Source organism: Aythya ferina (genome assembly GCF_964211825.1).
Source record: "Aythya ferina genome assembly, chromosome: 18".
Lineage (NCBI taxonomy): Eukaryota > Metazoa > Chordata > Aves > Anseriformes > Anatidae > Aythya > Aythya ferina.
In genome coordinates, this window is record NC_140317.1 from 5625493 (window position 1) to 5642129 (window position 16637).

Here is a 16637-nt window from a genome sequence, read left to right on the forward strand (position 1 = left end):
ATCAAAGCAAACCCTTTGTTTTTATCTCGGTCAAGATAACGGGTTTTATTTGCCTTATCAGCCTGCAGGATGATTAACCTAAATGTGAGAAAGCTTCACGATGCCAGAGGAGCTCAAGGGTGGGGAGCATGTCCTGGAGCACAACTGCTGCAGGCTTCAGACGAGGCACAGAGCGGGCCCTCGCCCCGGCCTGCACGCGACACCCAGCCATGGCTGTGGGTCCTGTGGCCACAGGCCGTGGTGCTCACCCACGGGCTTGGGTGCAGCTCAGGAAGGGCCCTGCAGCCCCACGAGGCTCCAAGGCCACCGTGAGGAGCCCCACGGGACCCCACAGGCCTTCAGGGCCAACGCACCGGCCTGGTGCCCCCATGGTACCGCCGGTCACCTTCTGCCTGCACCGGGAGGTTTTGACCTCTGCATGGACACGCTCAGCCTTACACGCTCCCTGCAGGTTTCTGGGAGCACTGATGTCGATGCACAACCTCGTCCTTGATGCACAATCCCAGCCCCAGGCCCAAACCAGACTTGGAGGAGCCCTGCCAGGTCACTGCACGGGGCCACGAGCACCCCGCGGCTCAGCACCCGCGGCTTCGTCCCGTTCCCCCCTCAGACAGGGCAGGGCAGGGGGAGCTGTCACATCTCCGATGGGAACCTCCTGCTTCCCATAATGAATCCGGCTGCTGAGATCGCTGCTTTGACTACAGGCCCTCGGGGACCTGCTGCGGGGCAGATGAACTCCCTGCTTGTATTTGTCTCCGAGGCACAGCCCGCGTCTCCTGCAGGTCTTGCACGGTGCAGGAGGCAGCAGCAGCAGCTCGGAGACTGCCCTGGCTCCCCACTAGGTCACCCTGAAGGCATCCAGAGGAAACACAGCAATGGGCACACGAATGCTCACGCTCACCCCGATGACCACAGCTGGACACGACGGCAGCTCACGCACCGTGAGTCTGGGAGCAGTGCTCACGGTGGGTGAGGACACGCAGCAGAGTGCCGACACATCCACATCCCCTGGCCTCTTTCCCACCCCAAATACACCCCAAAGCAAGCTGAGCTGTTTCCTGCACAGCCAAGGGGAAGAGAGCAGGGTGGGAAGGAACAACCAGAAAGCTGCCAGCCCCCCGCTGCCCTCCCCGCGCAGGCACACGGCCGTGCACGTGGCCTCGCGTGGCTGCCGGCGTCCCCGCGAGGGGACACGAGCATCTCCCACGCATCGGGCTCCTCGCACGCCCTCCTTCCAAGTGGCTGGCGCGGCAGGGCTCCATTTTTCCAGATTATCTCATTTCTGGCGCCTGCCCCGAGCACGCGGATTTGGGACTCTCTGCGTTTCTCATTCAGAGCCTCCCTGTTTGGGATCTTGGGCTGGAGGCACTTTCCTGTTAAAAATAATAACAACAGAAAGAAAAAAAAAAAAAGGCTACCCGTAACGTAGCCCAAATGTGTCAGCTGGTTTTAAGGAAACGTTTCCCTACAGCTTTAATCTCCCCGTACAGTTCAATTGCTGTGCAGCTCAGGGAGCTGGAAATGATTACTCACTGTTTATGCACACAGGCCTGGCCTCTTTATTGTGGGCAGAGCCGTGCTCGTTGTCTCTGGATCCCTTCAAACTCCTTGCTCCAGCCCTGCTCTCATCCCTACAGAAGGGCACCAAAGGAAAGGTGCCCGAGGCTCTGCTACGAGCTGGGGGCTCGAGGCTCGCTGCAGGGTCCCCAGTTTTTGGCTACGTCCTCCCCAAGGAGAGCTGCACATAGCTAAGTCCTCTCCCTCTCTGCTCACTCTCACGGAGCCTCCAAGTAAAAAACAGCAAGTTCTGAGGACAAGGCTCACCATAGGGGTCCAGGGCTGGAAAAAAGAGTGGAAAAGTTGAGCTGCTTCGTTCTTCTGAAGTTGTCACGCTCTCTCTGCTGAAGAAGAGGAGCGGGGACCTCACTGCTATTTCAGGGACACTGGCACCCACATGGCTGTCCCAAAGGGACCAGGGGGCAGTGGTGGGACAAGGCTCCAAAAAGCTGGAACCTCGGGCTCTTTGCAGCCAGTTTTACCCACAGACCACCACGGATCAGCAGAGCTGTGCTTTGTTCAGACTGACGGCTGGAAAAACTCACTGCAGAGGACGGTCAGGCTCTTGCTTTGGGTGAAGGTTCCCATTACTCACCACATTTACCTCAATTCACCAACCCAAGCTGCAGAGCCTCCCTGCAAGGAAGGATCTCAGGGGGAACCACCACGGCCTTCCTGGCGTGCAGGAGCAGGGAGAGGGGCAAGAGGAGGCTCTGGCAGCAAAGCCATGGGCAGGGACAAAAAGGATCACATCAAATCATCAGGTCAAAGCGGCTTCCATTTCTCATCTGAGCTCACTTCTCATCTGTCACCAGCCTCAACCCCGACTACAAACAGGTCCAGATCTGGGGGCAGCACAGATAGAGGATAAAGCTGACATGAAAAACACGAACCTTGCTGGGCCCAGCGATGCCCTTCCCCTCCCAGCCATCACCAGTTTGCAAGACACAAAGAACAGCAAACGAGATCTCCTCCTGGACGAGTAAGCCACCCGAGCGATGCTTCACAAGCCCTCAAGCAACAACCCCAAACTTGTGAATCTTTCAACATGCCTCTGAAAACACGTTTCTAAGCCTGGCATTTACCCAACCTCTGGCACCCTGGCCAGGATTTCCAGGCCCCCTTCCCGAGGGACGGGCTGTGCCGCTCAGCGCCCCGCTGGGGCACGCAGCAGCCGAACAGGGAGCCCCTCTCCTGGTGCCCCCCCAAGGAGGGACACGGCTCTGGACAGCTCTGCAGCTCCCCCCCGAGCACAGGCACGGCTCTGGGTAGGCTGGAGAGAGCACACGTACCCGGGCACAGAGTTACGGGGTATTTTTAGAGCTCTCACATCCTCAGCTCAGTGACGGGAGGCACCAGTGGAAGGGGAGCTTCATCCAGACAGCAAAAGCATCTCCACCACCCAGTCCTGAGCAGGGGGAAGGTCCCATAACAGAGAGCCCTCGGGGAAGCTGGGTGCCTCCAGCTGAAGGGAGGTCACGCTCAGCGTCCTCGGGCTTCACAAGAAGCATTGGGAAGGCCGGGTGGAGGCAACCACCCCACAACAAAGCCTGGGCATTTCTAAGCACGGAAACCCAAAGCTGTTCACGCCTCTTTTTCCCCTTGGCACGTTCTCCCCTTGCGTTTGCCCAGTGCAAAACCTTGCCCCAGCTTCTCTGACCCACTCTGAGCCCAGTCACCTCCTCACCCAGTGCATCTTGTTCCTGCACCCCACCGAGGCCCCACCTGAGCTGCTCCCCGGCGGTCTCAGCCCCACGCTTAACGAGGCTCAGCTCTGATTGAGCCTCTGGCAGCAGCAGGGGGAGATGGAGAGATGCCGCCCCCTGCCCAGCATCACCCCCCGGGTGGGCTCCTGTGCTGACCAGGGGGGGGAGAAGCAGCCAGGGCCCTTCCTGCTCCTGCAGCTCTGCTTCTGGCTCTTCTCGGCCGGATTTAGACTGAAAGCCCCTTTTGTGGCAGTGCCAGGCCGTCCTGCTCTGTAAGGCAGACCCCAGACAGCTGGGCTCTTTGGTAAAACTCATCCCCAGCAGCTGCCCTGGGTTTCTGGAGTCCTTTTTGATGCAAAGAGCCCTCCCTTTCCCCCCTCTGGGCAGCTGGGGCATTCAGCAGCTGAGATGGTCTCCTGCTCTTAAAGCGCCCAACTGCCTGCAGCCCTGAGCCCGGGGAGCTCCCAGCAGCCCGAACCCAGCAGGATGAGGCCAAGCACAGGGAAAAAAACAGGTCCTGGGCATCGTCCACACTGCTGCTGGGGACAGGGCGCCTGGCAGGGCGGCCCAGGCTGAGCCACCACTGAAGTTGTGCTCAGACCTCAGCTAGAGCCTGAGGGATGCTCCGGTCCCTGACGTTATCAGGCTTTGTCTCCGGCGGCCAGGTTTCTGCCTGCAACCCCAAGCAACAAGATAAACAAAAACCATCCCAGAGACACCTCCAAAGCCACCTCCGAAGGGACACCTCGGTCCCCATCCCACCAGAAGCTGCTCTGGGCGCTGCGCAGGCGCTGGCTCTGCGAGCAGAGCTGGCCCGAGTGCCCTTTTCTGCGAGCAGCGCGCTTTTGGCACTCTCTCATTTTATTTCTCCGGGGCTCGATAGCATCTCTTATTCAAACTGACAGCTCTTTCAGCCCGAATAAAACCAAGCTAACAGCCGTGTATTCAGACACGTGTGAGCCCAGAGCCGAGCCCAGCCCCGAAAACCATCGCCGCCTGGGCTGCAGGAGCAGGACCCCGGGCTCAGCACCCTGCACAGGCGTTGAACCCGCAGCGAGGAGCGAGGGCAGCTGTGAACCTGCCTCCCACCCCTGTCCGCAGCTGTACTCACCCTCTTCTCTCTTTGGTGGGCTCTCGACCAGCGCCGGCTGTGGTTTTGGCTCTGCCTGGGGTGGCTGCGGGGCCGGGGCAGGCTCCAACCCCTCCACCTGCCGCGCCGGCGGGGCCGGGAGCTCGGTGGCCTTGGCTACCTGGATTTCCACTCGCTTGGTGGCCACGTCGGGCAGGGCGGTGTTGGCCAGCTCGGCTCGGCGCTGGGGCATCTCGGGGATCTTTGAGGCCGGCGCCTCCGCCCTGCGGAGCCCGGGCTCCTGCGGCTTGCCGAGCGTGATCTCAGTCCTCCGCGGGGTGGGCTCCGGGGGTTTGTGCCCCAGCACATCTGCTCGTTTGAGGCCGAACCTCGACAAGGCCGAGGTGGAGTTCTCCACCTGCTTGGACGAGATGTCAATGGAGATTTCTGTTCTTCTGGACACCGGCTCGGGCAGTTTGGGTCCGGAGAGCTCCACTCTCCTCAGAGAGGATTTGGGGGATCGCTGGCCCGTGGGGTCTGCATGCCGGGCAGGCGGCTCCGAGTTCCTGGCACCGAGTTCCTGAAACTTCTGCGTGGAGCTGGACACCGTGGACCTGAGGAGGGGGTTCGGGGTCCGTCTCTGTGGGGTGGAGGAATTTGAAGACTGATCTACCTCCTCGACCTCAAAAGATCTTTTCAGAGCTGAAAGACATTAAAGGGAAGGCAGAATTTAATTACCAGCCATCAACGCACCCCGAGGGACACTTACAGGAACCGTCTGAGAGTCGTGGCCCTATTGCTGCCACGCGAGGATTCACAGCCCCACTGACTGCCTCTGGGGACCGAGGGCCAGGCTTGGCCTCTTCAGAGAAGCTCCAGACCCAGAGACAAAGCTGGCACTTGGACCAGGAAATTCAACCCCAGAAGCATAACCTGGAGTGCCAGCCTCCCCTACACCACCCCCAGCCCACCCGGCCCCGCTCCCCACCACGCCACAGCCCCGGGCCCGGCGGCCCCACTCCGAGCCCTTTCCTTTGCCTCTCTCGCCCAGAGGATGCGCAGATAAACACCGGCTTCCCGGTGACCCCTGCCAGCAAAATCCTTGTCCGGAACGTGCAAACAATCTCCGAAGAGCCCTGAACCCAAATAACGCAGCTACAAAAACAAAGGTGGTAGCCCCAGGAGCGCATATCCTTAAAAACAACCCCAGAGACCGTCGGAGCCAAAGGCTGCAGTGCTTCACAAACAACAGCACGAGACCCCCAGTGCAGGAAGGGGCAAACCAGGAGGTGTGAGGGACATCCAAAATCTAAACAGCATCACCCCTGTTTTAACCAACGGGGAAATTAAGAGGCAGAGCGAGAGAGAGAGATGCAACACCAGTGAGCGGTGAGATTTAAGAGCCGATTTCCCACCTAACACGTCCAGGGGCAGCACAGCCCCACTTTCAGCACCAGGCAGGCTCTGACACCGCTCCCACCACCACCCGAGCCACGAGCTGCCCTGACGTGGACGCCCAGGTCGGCAGCAGGCGGCACAGACACCCGCCTTTAAAAGAAAAAGAAATCGCCTTTAAAATCCACCCCGAGATTCCCCGGGATGCCAGGGATGGAGGGAGAGCCTCACACGTGGCTTTCCCTCCCCCCTTGCCGTCCGGCCACCCCTGGTCCCCCCTTGTCCTGCACCCCGGGAGGAGCTGCAGCACCTGGAGGTGTCTGCGTGCCGCGGAGCAGCCCCGGGCTGGGCCACGGGAGGCGGCTGCCGGCTGCGAGCAGGGGCAGGGAAGCGTCCACGTGGCAGCCGCTCGGCTCCGCTCCGCCAGCAGATCGCAATCGCAGCTGCTGACACGCACGGCTTTGGGCTGTTCTCCTTTTAGGGGGAATACCCAAAGAACTGGGAAATGCGAACGCCAGGCTTTCAAATCCATTCTGAAAGCGTGCTGGCTGGGGGCAGGAGCCTCCCCGGGATGCTCGGTGTGAGTGACCCCGCGAACGCGGCTCCTGGGAGCCCTCCACGCCCAGCAGCAAGCACAAAGGGACATACGGACATACGGACGCGGGCAAACATCTCAGTCCCCCCTCTGCAGCCCGAAATCCCACATGGGAAATGCTGGAAAGCAACAGCGTGCATGGGACGGGCTCCTGCCCCACGTGCAGAGAGGCTGCCCAAGCCTGGAAACCCTGCGGTGCCGTTTGGGTACGGCATCCGAGCTGCTCGTTTGTGCCCCCCAGTAATGAACAGTAATGACAGGAGGGGCCTCGGGGGGCCAACTAGCAGTGATAAACCCTGCACCTCAAAATATCCAGGGGCAGAGGGCAGGAGGCAAAGCAGAGGATGGGGAATTGTCCTGCCCCATGGAGAGGGGCCGTTCCCCGCGGCACAGCCAGAGCCACGCGGGGGCTGCCACCTGCAGAGCCACCGCACCTGCGGGGAGGAAATGGAGAAGCTGGCAAGGAAACTTGCATTTTCCTCCATTTTATCTGCTCTGTTTCCCAAATCCCCAAAAAGGCTGCATGGCAGGCCCGGCAGAGCTGCATCCAACCCTGTTATCAGCACCCAAGAACAAGCGACCGATTCACAGCAGCCCCAGCCTGAGAGCTGCTCTGACGGGTCCAAAGCTCTCCAAAACCGAGCGGGAGCGCAGACATCACCACTCCCACTCCCCATCACATCCCCTACTCACATTTCAGCCCCCTGCCCCAAACCCCAGGTTTCAAACACCGCAGAGAAGCCCAGGCTGCACTTTGCAGGGAGCCAAAGGAGCAGCAGGGACGGCCCGAGAGCAGCTCCTCCTGTCCCCAGGCAGAGCCACGCGGGGAAGGGGACATGGGCAGAGGACACGGCCACGAGCTGCCAGCTCCCTGATGGATGGGATCAGGGTTTTGTCCACATCAGGCTTTTGGAACCTGCTCGCCACTCCTCCTGCCAGCAAACTCGGTCGCGTTTTATTCCCCTCAACAAAGCAGCCTGACAGCCTGGTGACAGACGTGTCTGGAGGAGCTGACGCCTGAAGCAAATGCTCTCAAGGAACCCGATAGCGAAGGAAATGCTGGCGAGTTTCTCCCCTTTGTGAACGTCCCTCTGGAAATGTCTCTGCACCGAGTGGCTCGGGGATTTCCTCATGAGCTGGCGGCGAGTTTTGGGTATGAAGATCCCCACTGACCTCCGGGGTTTGTGGTGTGAGCCTCCCATCATCCCAGCTCCCTTCAGCCCCCGTGGGATTTGCCAGCGCCGAAAGAAACGAGGGCAGCAGCGACCTGGTGGTGAGGAACGCGGTGGCACTGCAGGAGCCGCTGCCTGCAGCCCTTCCTGCTGACCCCAAGCCTCTCCAAGCGCCCTAAGCCCGGGGCAAACCCGCACCCGCAGCACGGCCCCTGGAGCGCTGCCACCCCCTGTCCTTATCTCAGGGCTGGCCTGGGTACAACACCCACAAATGGCTTTTCTCCAGGTCTTTCTGGGCAAAATAAATGAGGAAAAGGTCAAAGCCCAGACACAAAGGGGGTTCCCAAAGTCTGAGGAAGAGCTGCAAAGCCGTGATTAGGGGCACAAAGGACTGGACCCAGCCAAAGATCGCTGCCCATGCCCACGCTGCGCCCACGAGCAGCAGCGAGGGGGTCTCCAGGGGGGTCCTCAGGGATGTCACCTCCGGTGACACCGGTCCCCAGCACAGCCAGAGCTGCTCTGCACAGCATCACCGCGCTCCTGATCCTCGAGCAGAAAAGAGAAAGAGCTTGGGAAGCAAAACAACAGCCAAAAAAATTAAAAAAAAAAAAAAAAAAGGAGAAAAGCTTAAAAATAGCCTGTCCTGTCCAGAGCCAAGAAAGGAAAGCAAACAGCCTCTGCTCCGCAGGACCCTCCCCCGGCTTCCTGCGGGGAAGCTGGCGTATTAATTAAAACAACAGGAGCCTGAGGCCCCGCTGGCAGCCGTGGGCAGTGCCCAGGGTCCCTGCAGGCTCCAGGGCCACGTCCCTGATGTCCCAGGCCGAGCAGGGAGCAGGACGGCCCCGCTGCGGGGTTATATCCCCGCTGTGACGTTTTCCTGGGGCAGTTTGGTGTTAGCAGGGCTTCCCCTGCCCCAGCAGCAGCATCCCTCCCGCTGGGGGTGGTGGCGGAGCGTCGCCCTTCCTCCTCTTCCTCTCGAGGTGCCTGCGCCGCGGGGCGTGAGCGCCAAGCGGGGTTGTCACTTACACGCCTTTCCTTTTAACCGATTCCGACCCAATTCGGGCAGCCACTGCCTCAATCCGTGCTGCGGGAAGGCAGCGGCTCCCATCCCATAGCACAACAAGCTGGAAATCCCCTAAAGCCAGGTTCCCAAGCGCTCCCTTTCGGTGCCAACCCAACCCGGGCAGCACCACCCTCGGCCCCTCGTGCCTGTGCTGCGGATCTCTTGCTCGGCCCCTTCCCAAAGCCCTGGAGGCAGGGACAGCCAGGCAGCCCCCGCATTAATCCTGGCACGTGGGGCTCTGCGTGGCAGCACCTGCTGCCTGCTGCCTGCACACAACTGCGGCTCCTGCCAGCCCCCGGCCTCGACCCCCCGGCTTGGCAGCCCGGCTGGAGCAAATGCCAGCGCGCGCGGGGGCCGTCGCCGCTCTGGGAAGTAATTTTATCCTCCGAAAATGTTTTGACACATGGAAGAAAGCAAATCTGCACTTCAAGTTTCACGATTTCCTTCTGCTGCCGATGCTTTCCCCACTGCTTCAAGCCCCGGTCTGGAAACGCCGCTTCCCCCCTGCGCCCCTCCTGGCACGGCCGCGTCCCGTCCCGGTGCCTCCGTCCCCTCTGCCCTGCCTCTGCCACCCAGGGGGCTCGAGCCAAGTGGCTGCAATGCCCATGGGCTGCTCCCCGCCAGCCTGGTGCTGGGGACAAGGCACACATGCCTTCATCCTGGGCTCAAGCACTGCCAGAGAAGCAGCAAAACGCTCGTGCCCCCGGCTGCTGCGTGCTGGGGATGCTCGCATGGTGCGGCTGCTGCACCCTGGTTGTGTCAAGGTCAGGCCCCAGTGGGTCCTGGAGGTGGTTAAAGCTGCTCTTTGGGGGATCCTGCAAACTGGGAAGAGGGGGCAGAGGTCTGGTTCAGATCCCAGAAGCACGTACGACAACAGCCAAGTTTCCAGAGAAGCCACAGCCACGCTGTGCTGGGGGCTGGGGGCCGCGTCTCATCGCTCCCCTCCCTGCAGTCCAGTCCCCCGCCACGTCCCAAGCCCTGGGATCGAGGCAAAGGCACCCCGGGGACACGGAGGGCTGGGTGGCTCCTGCCCCAAGGCCCCGAGCATCCCTGTGGGTGCTGGGAACCGGGGGTGCCGCGGCTCGCCCTGCCCCGGGCAGCACGTGGGAAGGGGCTGTCAGCGCAGCAACATCTGCTCCTTCTTTCTTTCCTTTTCCTTTTCAACACAACACCCCACGTAACAGCCGAGGGGATGCTTTACACAAGGAAACCTCTATGCCCAGAGCTCCGGAGGAGACCAAAATAAACAGCGAGGGACGCTGGCTCCTCCCGGACCTGCGCTAGCTGCTTTGCAACTCGAGCCCCGGGCTGTGCCGCGGTGCTGAGCTGCTTCCCATTAAACATCCTCTGCCCCTCGCGTGGTTTCTGTAACCCAGGGGTTACGTTTGCTTGCTTGCTTAAGCACTGAAAGCTTTCCTTGCGCTTTCAGACACATAAGAGCCTTATGGGAACGGGGCAGCCAGTCGCCCCGGTGTTTCACACGATACAATGGGCTCGTTTCAGAGCGCTGACTTTCTCTAAACTGCTACCAGATGGCGACCTCCTGTTCCCGGGGAGGAAAAAGGGGGAGGCAGCGGCCGCAGGTGTCCTCTTTCAGCAGCCCCCCCCGGACCCCATGCCAGTAACTGTTCCTGGCTGTTTGTGGCCATCCGAGCTGCCCGGAGCCCTGTCCCCCGGCAGCAGGAAGCTCCCTGCCTCGACTGGCCCCGCCGACACCCTCCCCGTGTCACCGTGGGGACACCCAGGTTTGGTTTTTAGCGGTGCTTACCCAAAATCATCGCCCGGGGTGCTGACAGGAAGCTGCTGATGGATAGCTGCCAGCATCCAGGACGCCTTTAGGAGCGAGACCCTTTGGCTATGGGAACAACACGATGCTCTTCACCTACCTGCAGGCCACGTGTATGGTGTGCTCCAGCCCTAAAGCTCCTGCAGCAGGGCACGCGCCCACCCGTCCCCGCAGCAGGGGGGTCCCGGCGGTGCCAGGACCCAAGAGCCCCCAAATCCACCTGTATAACGATGAGCTGCTGCTGTGAATGGTTTGTGCAAACACAAAAACCCTTCCTTGGACTCCAAAACCAGGGTCAACGAGAAGCTCCCACACGTTTTATGGCCTGACATGGGGAGACATCAGCGGCGCCGCGCTGTCACCGTGCAGCGCTTCGTGAGCTGTGCAAACCATAACATGAACTGAATTACGGGGGAAATGTGGGGATAAATGCAAGCTCGGAGCTCTGCCGTTAAGCGAGGCCATCCGAGCAGCATTTCACTCCGGCACAGCAAATTACACAGACAGCCTCTGGGAGCGGTGCAGCAGACCCAGCCATTTGTCAGCACGCAAGAGCAAAGTTGGAACTAAGAATAGAAAAAAAAAAAAAATAATCCACACTCAGATTAAGTCAAAATCCCAGATTTCCAGTCCCTATAAGGGAGCTCTAGAGAGGTTTTAGCTGCGATTCTCCGTTGCACTTTGTTTCATATCACCACTAACCCTCAGCAAAACGCTTCCAGATCACAGCAGCTATTTGACTTCCCTTATGAAATGAATATTTGGGCTTCGCACACACAACCCCGCGCCGTGCAGGGCACCCAGCCCCACAGATTGTGTTACTGGCTCTCCGCACAGCTTTTGCCTCTGCTCTGTGCTCCACTTTCCTTTCAGGAGGGGAGAGGGAAGAGGGAAATAAATCCTCCCTGCCTCCCAGGGGACTGCAGCTTTGGTTTGACCCACCGGGGTTTCTCAAACACTTCGCCATTATCGCCCAGAGGGCCGAACTGTGATGCAGATGGTCCTGCAGCCCCACACCACTGCCAGTTTTGGCACTGGCTTGCAGGGCACCGGTGCTGCAAAGGGTTACGAGCAGGCAGGGCCCTGCACTGCTGGCCTGAGAGAGCCCAAAGCACTGAGTGGCGTCAGAGGCGCTGCCAGATGTGGCCGGGGCTGAGTCACATCCCCAGGCACAAAGAGGGGACATCAGGAGTGACTCAGGTGGGCGCTGGGTGATTAAGCTGATTCAATCATTCGGTGATTACATCTCAGCTCCATAATGTGCTCCGGCGGGCAGAGTTGCAACACGGCTGGTTAAAATGCTACAGAAATGGATAAATCAGCACAAGGGGTTAGAGGAGGGGGGCACCTCCACCGGCAGTAACTCCAGACACAGCTCCCTGCCCGCTGACCCCAAGGAACCAAACCCCAAAAGCAGGTACCCCCAAACTACCGATCCGAGGGAGCTTCACCCCAATGAGAGCAGAGAACTCCCCGGTGCTGGTGCTGCCGACACCGAGAGCACCCCTGGGTGCCTGTCAGCTGCAGGGCCACCCGAGGAGCAGCAGCACCTCGTGGAGATGTCCCCAGGCCAGCGTGACCTTAACTCAGGTGCCAACACCGGGGCCTCTGGGCTGGGGGACGCAGGGGACGGGCGGCACCACCACCAGCCCTGCCACCAGCCGAGGTGTCCCTGGCAGCCCCGAGGGCTGAGCGCCGTCCAGCAGCCTCGCAGAAGCAATCACAATAAAAGCCTGAGTCACGGCGTCGGGAGCTGAGAGCCCTCCTTCATCGGGGGGCAGCTTTTTGGGACAAGCCAAGGACACGGTGGCACATCGCCACCACCCCAGGGCTGTTTCCCACTGCTCCCCTTTGGGGCAGGGAGGGCTCAGCGGCACAGCGGGTGGGTGCCGTGCCCCCACGAGCAAAAAGAGGGGTGCCAGCACCGAAGGGCACCCTGTAAATGTGGAACAAGAGGTGGCCAGGACACAACCCCAGCCCCGTGCCAAAGGGCACGACGGTGCAACCCGGCCCTGCCCCATAAAGGGGCCCCTGATGGATGCTGCCCCCACCAAAAAGACACATCCCCATCAGCAAGCAGCCTCAGACCCATCGGCTCGCTTTGCAGGCTTCAAAGGAGCTGAACCAGGGCTCAGCATCACTGCTGCCTCCCCGGCCCAGCTCTGATGGCCAGGAGGTGCCCTGCAGGGGCTGCAGCACGAGGAGGGAGGAAGGGGAAGGGGAAGAGCCTATGTAATGGCACTGCAGAACGACAGCGCCTTAAATATCAAATATCAGAGCTAGAAACGTGAATATCTGGGGTGATTATGGGCTCTGAAGCCTCCATTATTGCCTTTGGATTTCTGACAAGTCCCAGCGCAGGCTCTCGCGGCTGCTGTCTGGGGTCTGGCTCCTGGGAAAAGGGGCTGAGCGAGGAAGGGCTGCAAAGCAGAAACGGAACCAGCAGCAGGCAGCGGGGCCGCAGGGCACCCGGAGGTGTCAGGACGCTCACTCAGCAGCAGGTTTGCTGGCGTTTGTGAGCCAAGAGACTGGCTAGCATGTCCCCTCGGACACAACGGCGCAACCCTGAGCGCTCCAGGAGCTCTTCCCCTCACTGCTGCCATAAACTAACAAGAGGCACCAAGGAGCAGAGCAGGATGACTCCAGTTTGGGTGATAGCTCAGGGAAAGATGCTACCAAGACCCCAGAGAGAGGCGAGCACTCGGTAGACGTGCTCCAAAGCTTGACTTCCCTCCAGGCACCAGCCGTGCCGTGCAGCCAAAGCACTCAGCCTGGCCCTGGCGCACAGACCCGGCCACCCTCCGTCCCTTCCCTGCAGCCCCTTTGCCAGGTTGCTGTCTAATTACTGCGGCACCGTGCTCGCTTGGCCCAAGAGGGATCTCAGACGGGCACCAGAGCTTGCCCTCCCCGCTGACACAGCTCCTGCCAAGGACGCTCTGCTCCACACTGCGGTGGTTTGCCCGTCCCCGAGGGCACGCGGCCCAGCCCTCGTTGCATAAGATGGCCATAAACAACAACCTCTGGCCGATCCTACATCCTAGCCGGGGCCAGAGGCTATCCCCAGAGCCCCGCTCACGTGGATGGAGAGATCCACGTCCTGTTCTTCCCGTTCCCACTCCCTCACAGCCTCTCTATTCCCAAGAAACCAAATATACACGGGAAAAAAAAAAAAAGAAAACAAGCCACAACTGCAGGTCTCTGCTGCTGTATCCAGGCAGATGCAGTTTTTCCACTTGGCACGTGAAAGGCCAGTTCCTCCGGAGGAGACGTGGCTCCTGCCTTCCCAGCGGCACCTTCCCCAGCTCCTGCCTCTCCCCACAAGGGCAGAAAGCTCCCCACCAGCCCGTCCTTTTGTCTCGGGCTCTGAAGTGTCTGTGAAGCTCATCTCTGGGCCTGCTGGAGGCGGTGGCTGTCTCGGAGCGGGACACAACTGATCAACCAGCTGGGAGAGCGCTGCCAGCCCTTCCCGCACCATCCTGGTGGTAAGGAGCATCGGATGCCCCGGCTGCAGGATTAAGTTTTTTTGGGGATGGCCCAGGAAACCCAACAAGTGGAGTCCAGGAGCTTCGCCTCGCTCTCCGGGTTGCGATGATCCTCGATGTAATCTCCAAGATCTTTTTGCATTTCCTTTTCCAGGCATTGAGCCTCCGCACACCCGGAGCCGTGAGTCACGCAGCCCGGCCCCCTGAGCTGAGCCTACAAAACCCCCCGCGGGAGGGACGGAGGGGCCTGGATCCAGGGAGGCGCTTAGGGAAAGGCGAGACAGCCCCGCTGTCACTACAGGGCCTTTCCCCGTATTGAATTCGAGGCACACCAGCCACATAACACCGCGACCATCCCTCTGCGGGCTGCTGCTAAGATTAGCACGGGGCTGAGCCCTCCATGGGCAGCAGCTGCCGCCGGGCGCAGCAGGGACGCCAGCCCCGAGCCAGCCCCACCGGCACGTGTAGCCTCGGGCACCCCCATCTCTGCTCGGGACAGCCCTGAGGACAAGCCCGTGAGATTCACGGGCATAGAAAAGGCGATTTCTGCAAGCCACCTGGCCGCCTCTTTTCATCTTGAATGACCCCAAAAAACACAACATCACTTGGCCCAACTCATTGAGACAGAGCCTGTGGCTGAAATCCTACAACTAGCGCTCACCGGGCAGCGCGAGAGGTACCTACCCGAGGGGAAGGTGCCGACAGGGGAGAAGGAAAAACAGAAGTGATGATGAGAAACCCTTCCAGCAGCACCGAGGGGTGCTGGCTGGCTGGGTGCCCCGCGCCCTCGGCCCCACAATGCCAAGGTTTGGGCACCAGCGAGCCCATCACTCGGCGGCAGCCGGGGGTTCGGCTTCTTAACGTTGTCCCAGATTTCCCAAGAGTTGGGCCAGGGGAATGAGTAAGGCAGGGAAAGCTCCCCAGGGGCTCAGCCGCTGTGGATGAAGGCTGGCTGCTGGTTTCTGCCGGAGCGGAGCTGCGAGCCCAGGCTCTGGCGTCTGACCCCGCCACGCTGCCCTGTGATTTCTGCAGTGACAGCCCCGCTCGGCACCGCTCGCAGCTTGCATCTCCTGGGATCTTTGTGCTTCAGCATCAGCACGTGGCGAGGGGCCTGGCGCTGACCCGCAGCACTGGCAGAGCGCTCGGCGTCACCGCTGCCAGCGCCATCAGCACCTTCCAGCACGCCAGAGCCTCGGCTGCAGCCGTGCTCCCAAGGGAGCAGCTCGTCTCTGCTCCCCCTTTCAGCAGGCCACGCGCTGCTTTTAGCTTGGTGGCAGCGAGCAGGAGGCCTGCACCTTGGAGTTATCTCCCTGCATCACCACCAGCAACCACCAGCCGCGAGGGGAGCATCCTCCTCTCTCCAGTCCCACAACGAGGGCCTGCAGCTGAACGCCGAGGACACCGACGCTGCAGCAGGGCTGACCCTGAGCAGGATCAGGATGGTTTGGGCTTCACACAATGCTCACCGTGCCCCTCGTCCCACCACCCAGCTTGATCCGCTGCAGCAGGTTCCTGCAGCCCCAGCAGAGGCGAGCTTGGGAAGTCCTGGCACAACCGCAGCTGAGCCAGCGGCGCTGCCAAAGACCTGCCAGAATCTATAAAGCCCTAACTCACGTCCTGCAAAGCTTGGCAAACCGCAGACCTGACGCTGCTCTCCCCCAGCTGAAGGTGGGGAAGCCCTTGCCAGAGGAATGAGCGGGGTTAGGGCTCCCCTGAGGTGCTGCTGGCTCGGCGCAAGGTGGGCGCGCTGCTGCTGCCTGGACGTGGCCATCCCCACCACAGTGACGGGCACAAAGCCTGCTAAACTATGAGCATTTGGTACTCTTTCCTTCTCCAAAAAGGCCCCTGCATCGCCCACAGAGCTGGGGGTGATGGCAGTCATGGATGTTGCCCCTGCTGCCCTACAGGCCAGAAATTAATTGCTCTGTACTTGGTACGCTGCTGAGCAGCCCAGAGAGCGAACTGAACCATGAACCAGTCCCCGGATCCCTGCTCAAGGGCAAGGGCAGGCCTTTTCTTGGCTGCAGCTGCACAGAGCTTTCCTCAGCCTCTCCCTGCCACGAGGCACCGCGCAGCAGAGTGGCACCGCACACGGCTCAGCCTCACCAAGGAACACGCCTGGCTCAGAGCAAGCAGCCCCAGGGCTCCCCGCAGAGCCTTTACCGTACCTGAGCTGGAAATTACTCCTTCCTCGGGGATTTAAACACAACAGGGGCAGGCAGGAGACCTGATATACACAGCTATAACCACAGATACAACCACACCAGCAGCGCGGAGCCCTGCGTGGGGACGCTCCCCTGCCCCCAAAGAGGGGTCACGACCATCCCCGTGAGCCCTGGGGCAACAACCCCATGGACATTTGGGCTGCTCCCTGTCCCCGTTCCCCTTGGCCCCGGCCTTCCTACAGGATGTGGCTTCCCTCGGCCTCCCGCTAACCCTCCGCCCCCACCCCGGCGCTGCGGCGGAGCTGGGGGCGGCACAAAGGGGTGTCAGACGGGGCTGCGTTTTAGGACGAGGGCACCCCAGAGCCCCGGAGCAGCCCGCTGACACCCCAGCCCTGCCACCCGTTTCCTGCCCAACCTGGAAGAGGAACCGCGGGGCTTTCGGCTTCCTCGTCTGCCCAGCAGGAAAAACAACACTTCGCTCCTCCGCGGAAGGCAAGAAGGAGCGAGGCAGGAGGCGGTGAAGCTGCCTCAGCCTATGGCAACGCACACGGCCCCTGAACAAGCTTTCATCGCGGCCCCCCCCGATCCCTATGACTTTTTTTTTGTTTTTTTTTTCTTTTCTAAAAGCCGCTGCACGGAGCTCGCCT

At 60.8% G+C, this 16637-nt stretch overlaps 1 protein-coding gene across 6 annotated transcripts in view; it reads right to left on the reverse strand.

The window, feature by feature from the left end:
• Positions 1 to 16637, reverse strand: part of SEPTIN9 (septin 9) — a 139164-nt gene that overhangs the window by 38399 nt on the left and 84128 nt on the right. For all 6 annotated transcript variants that reach the window (XM_084492535.1, XM_084492534.1, XM_084492537.1 and 3 more), the window contains one exon: positions 4375 to 5034. In XM_084492535.1, the coding sequence (XP_084348661.1) occupies positions 4375 to 5034 (660 nt within the window). The remainder of the gene's footprint in view (positions 1 to 4374; positions 5035 to 16637) is intronic.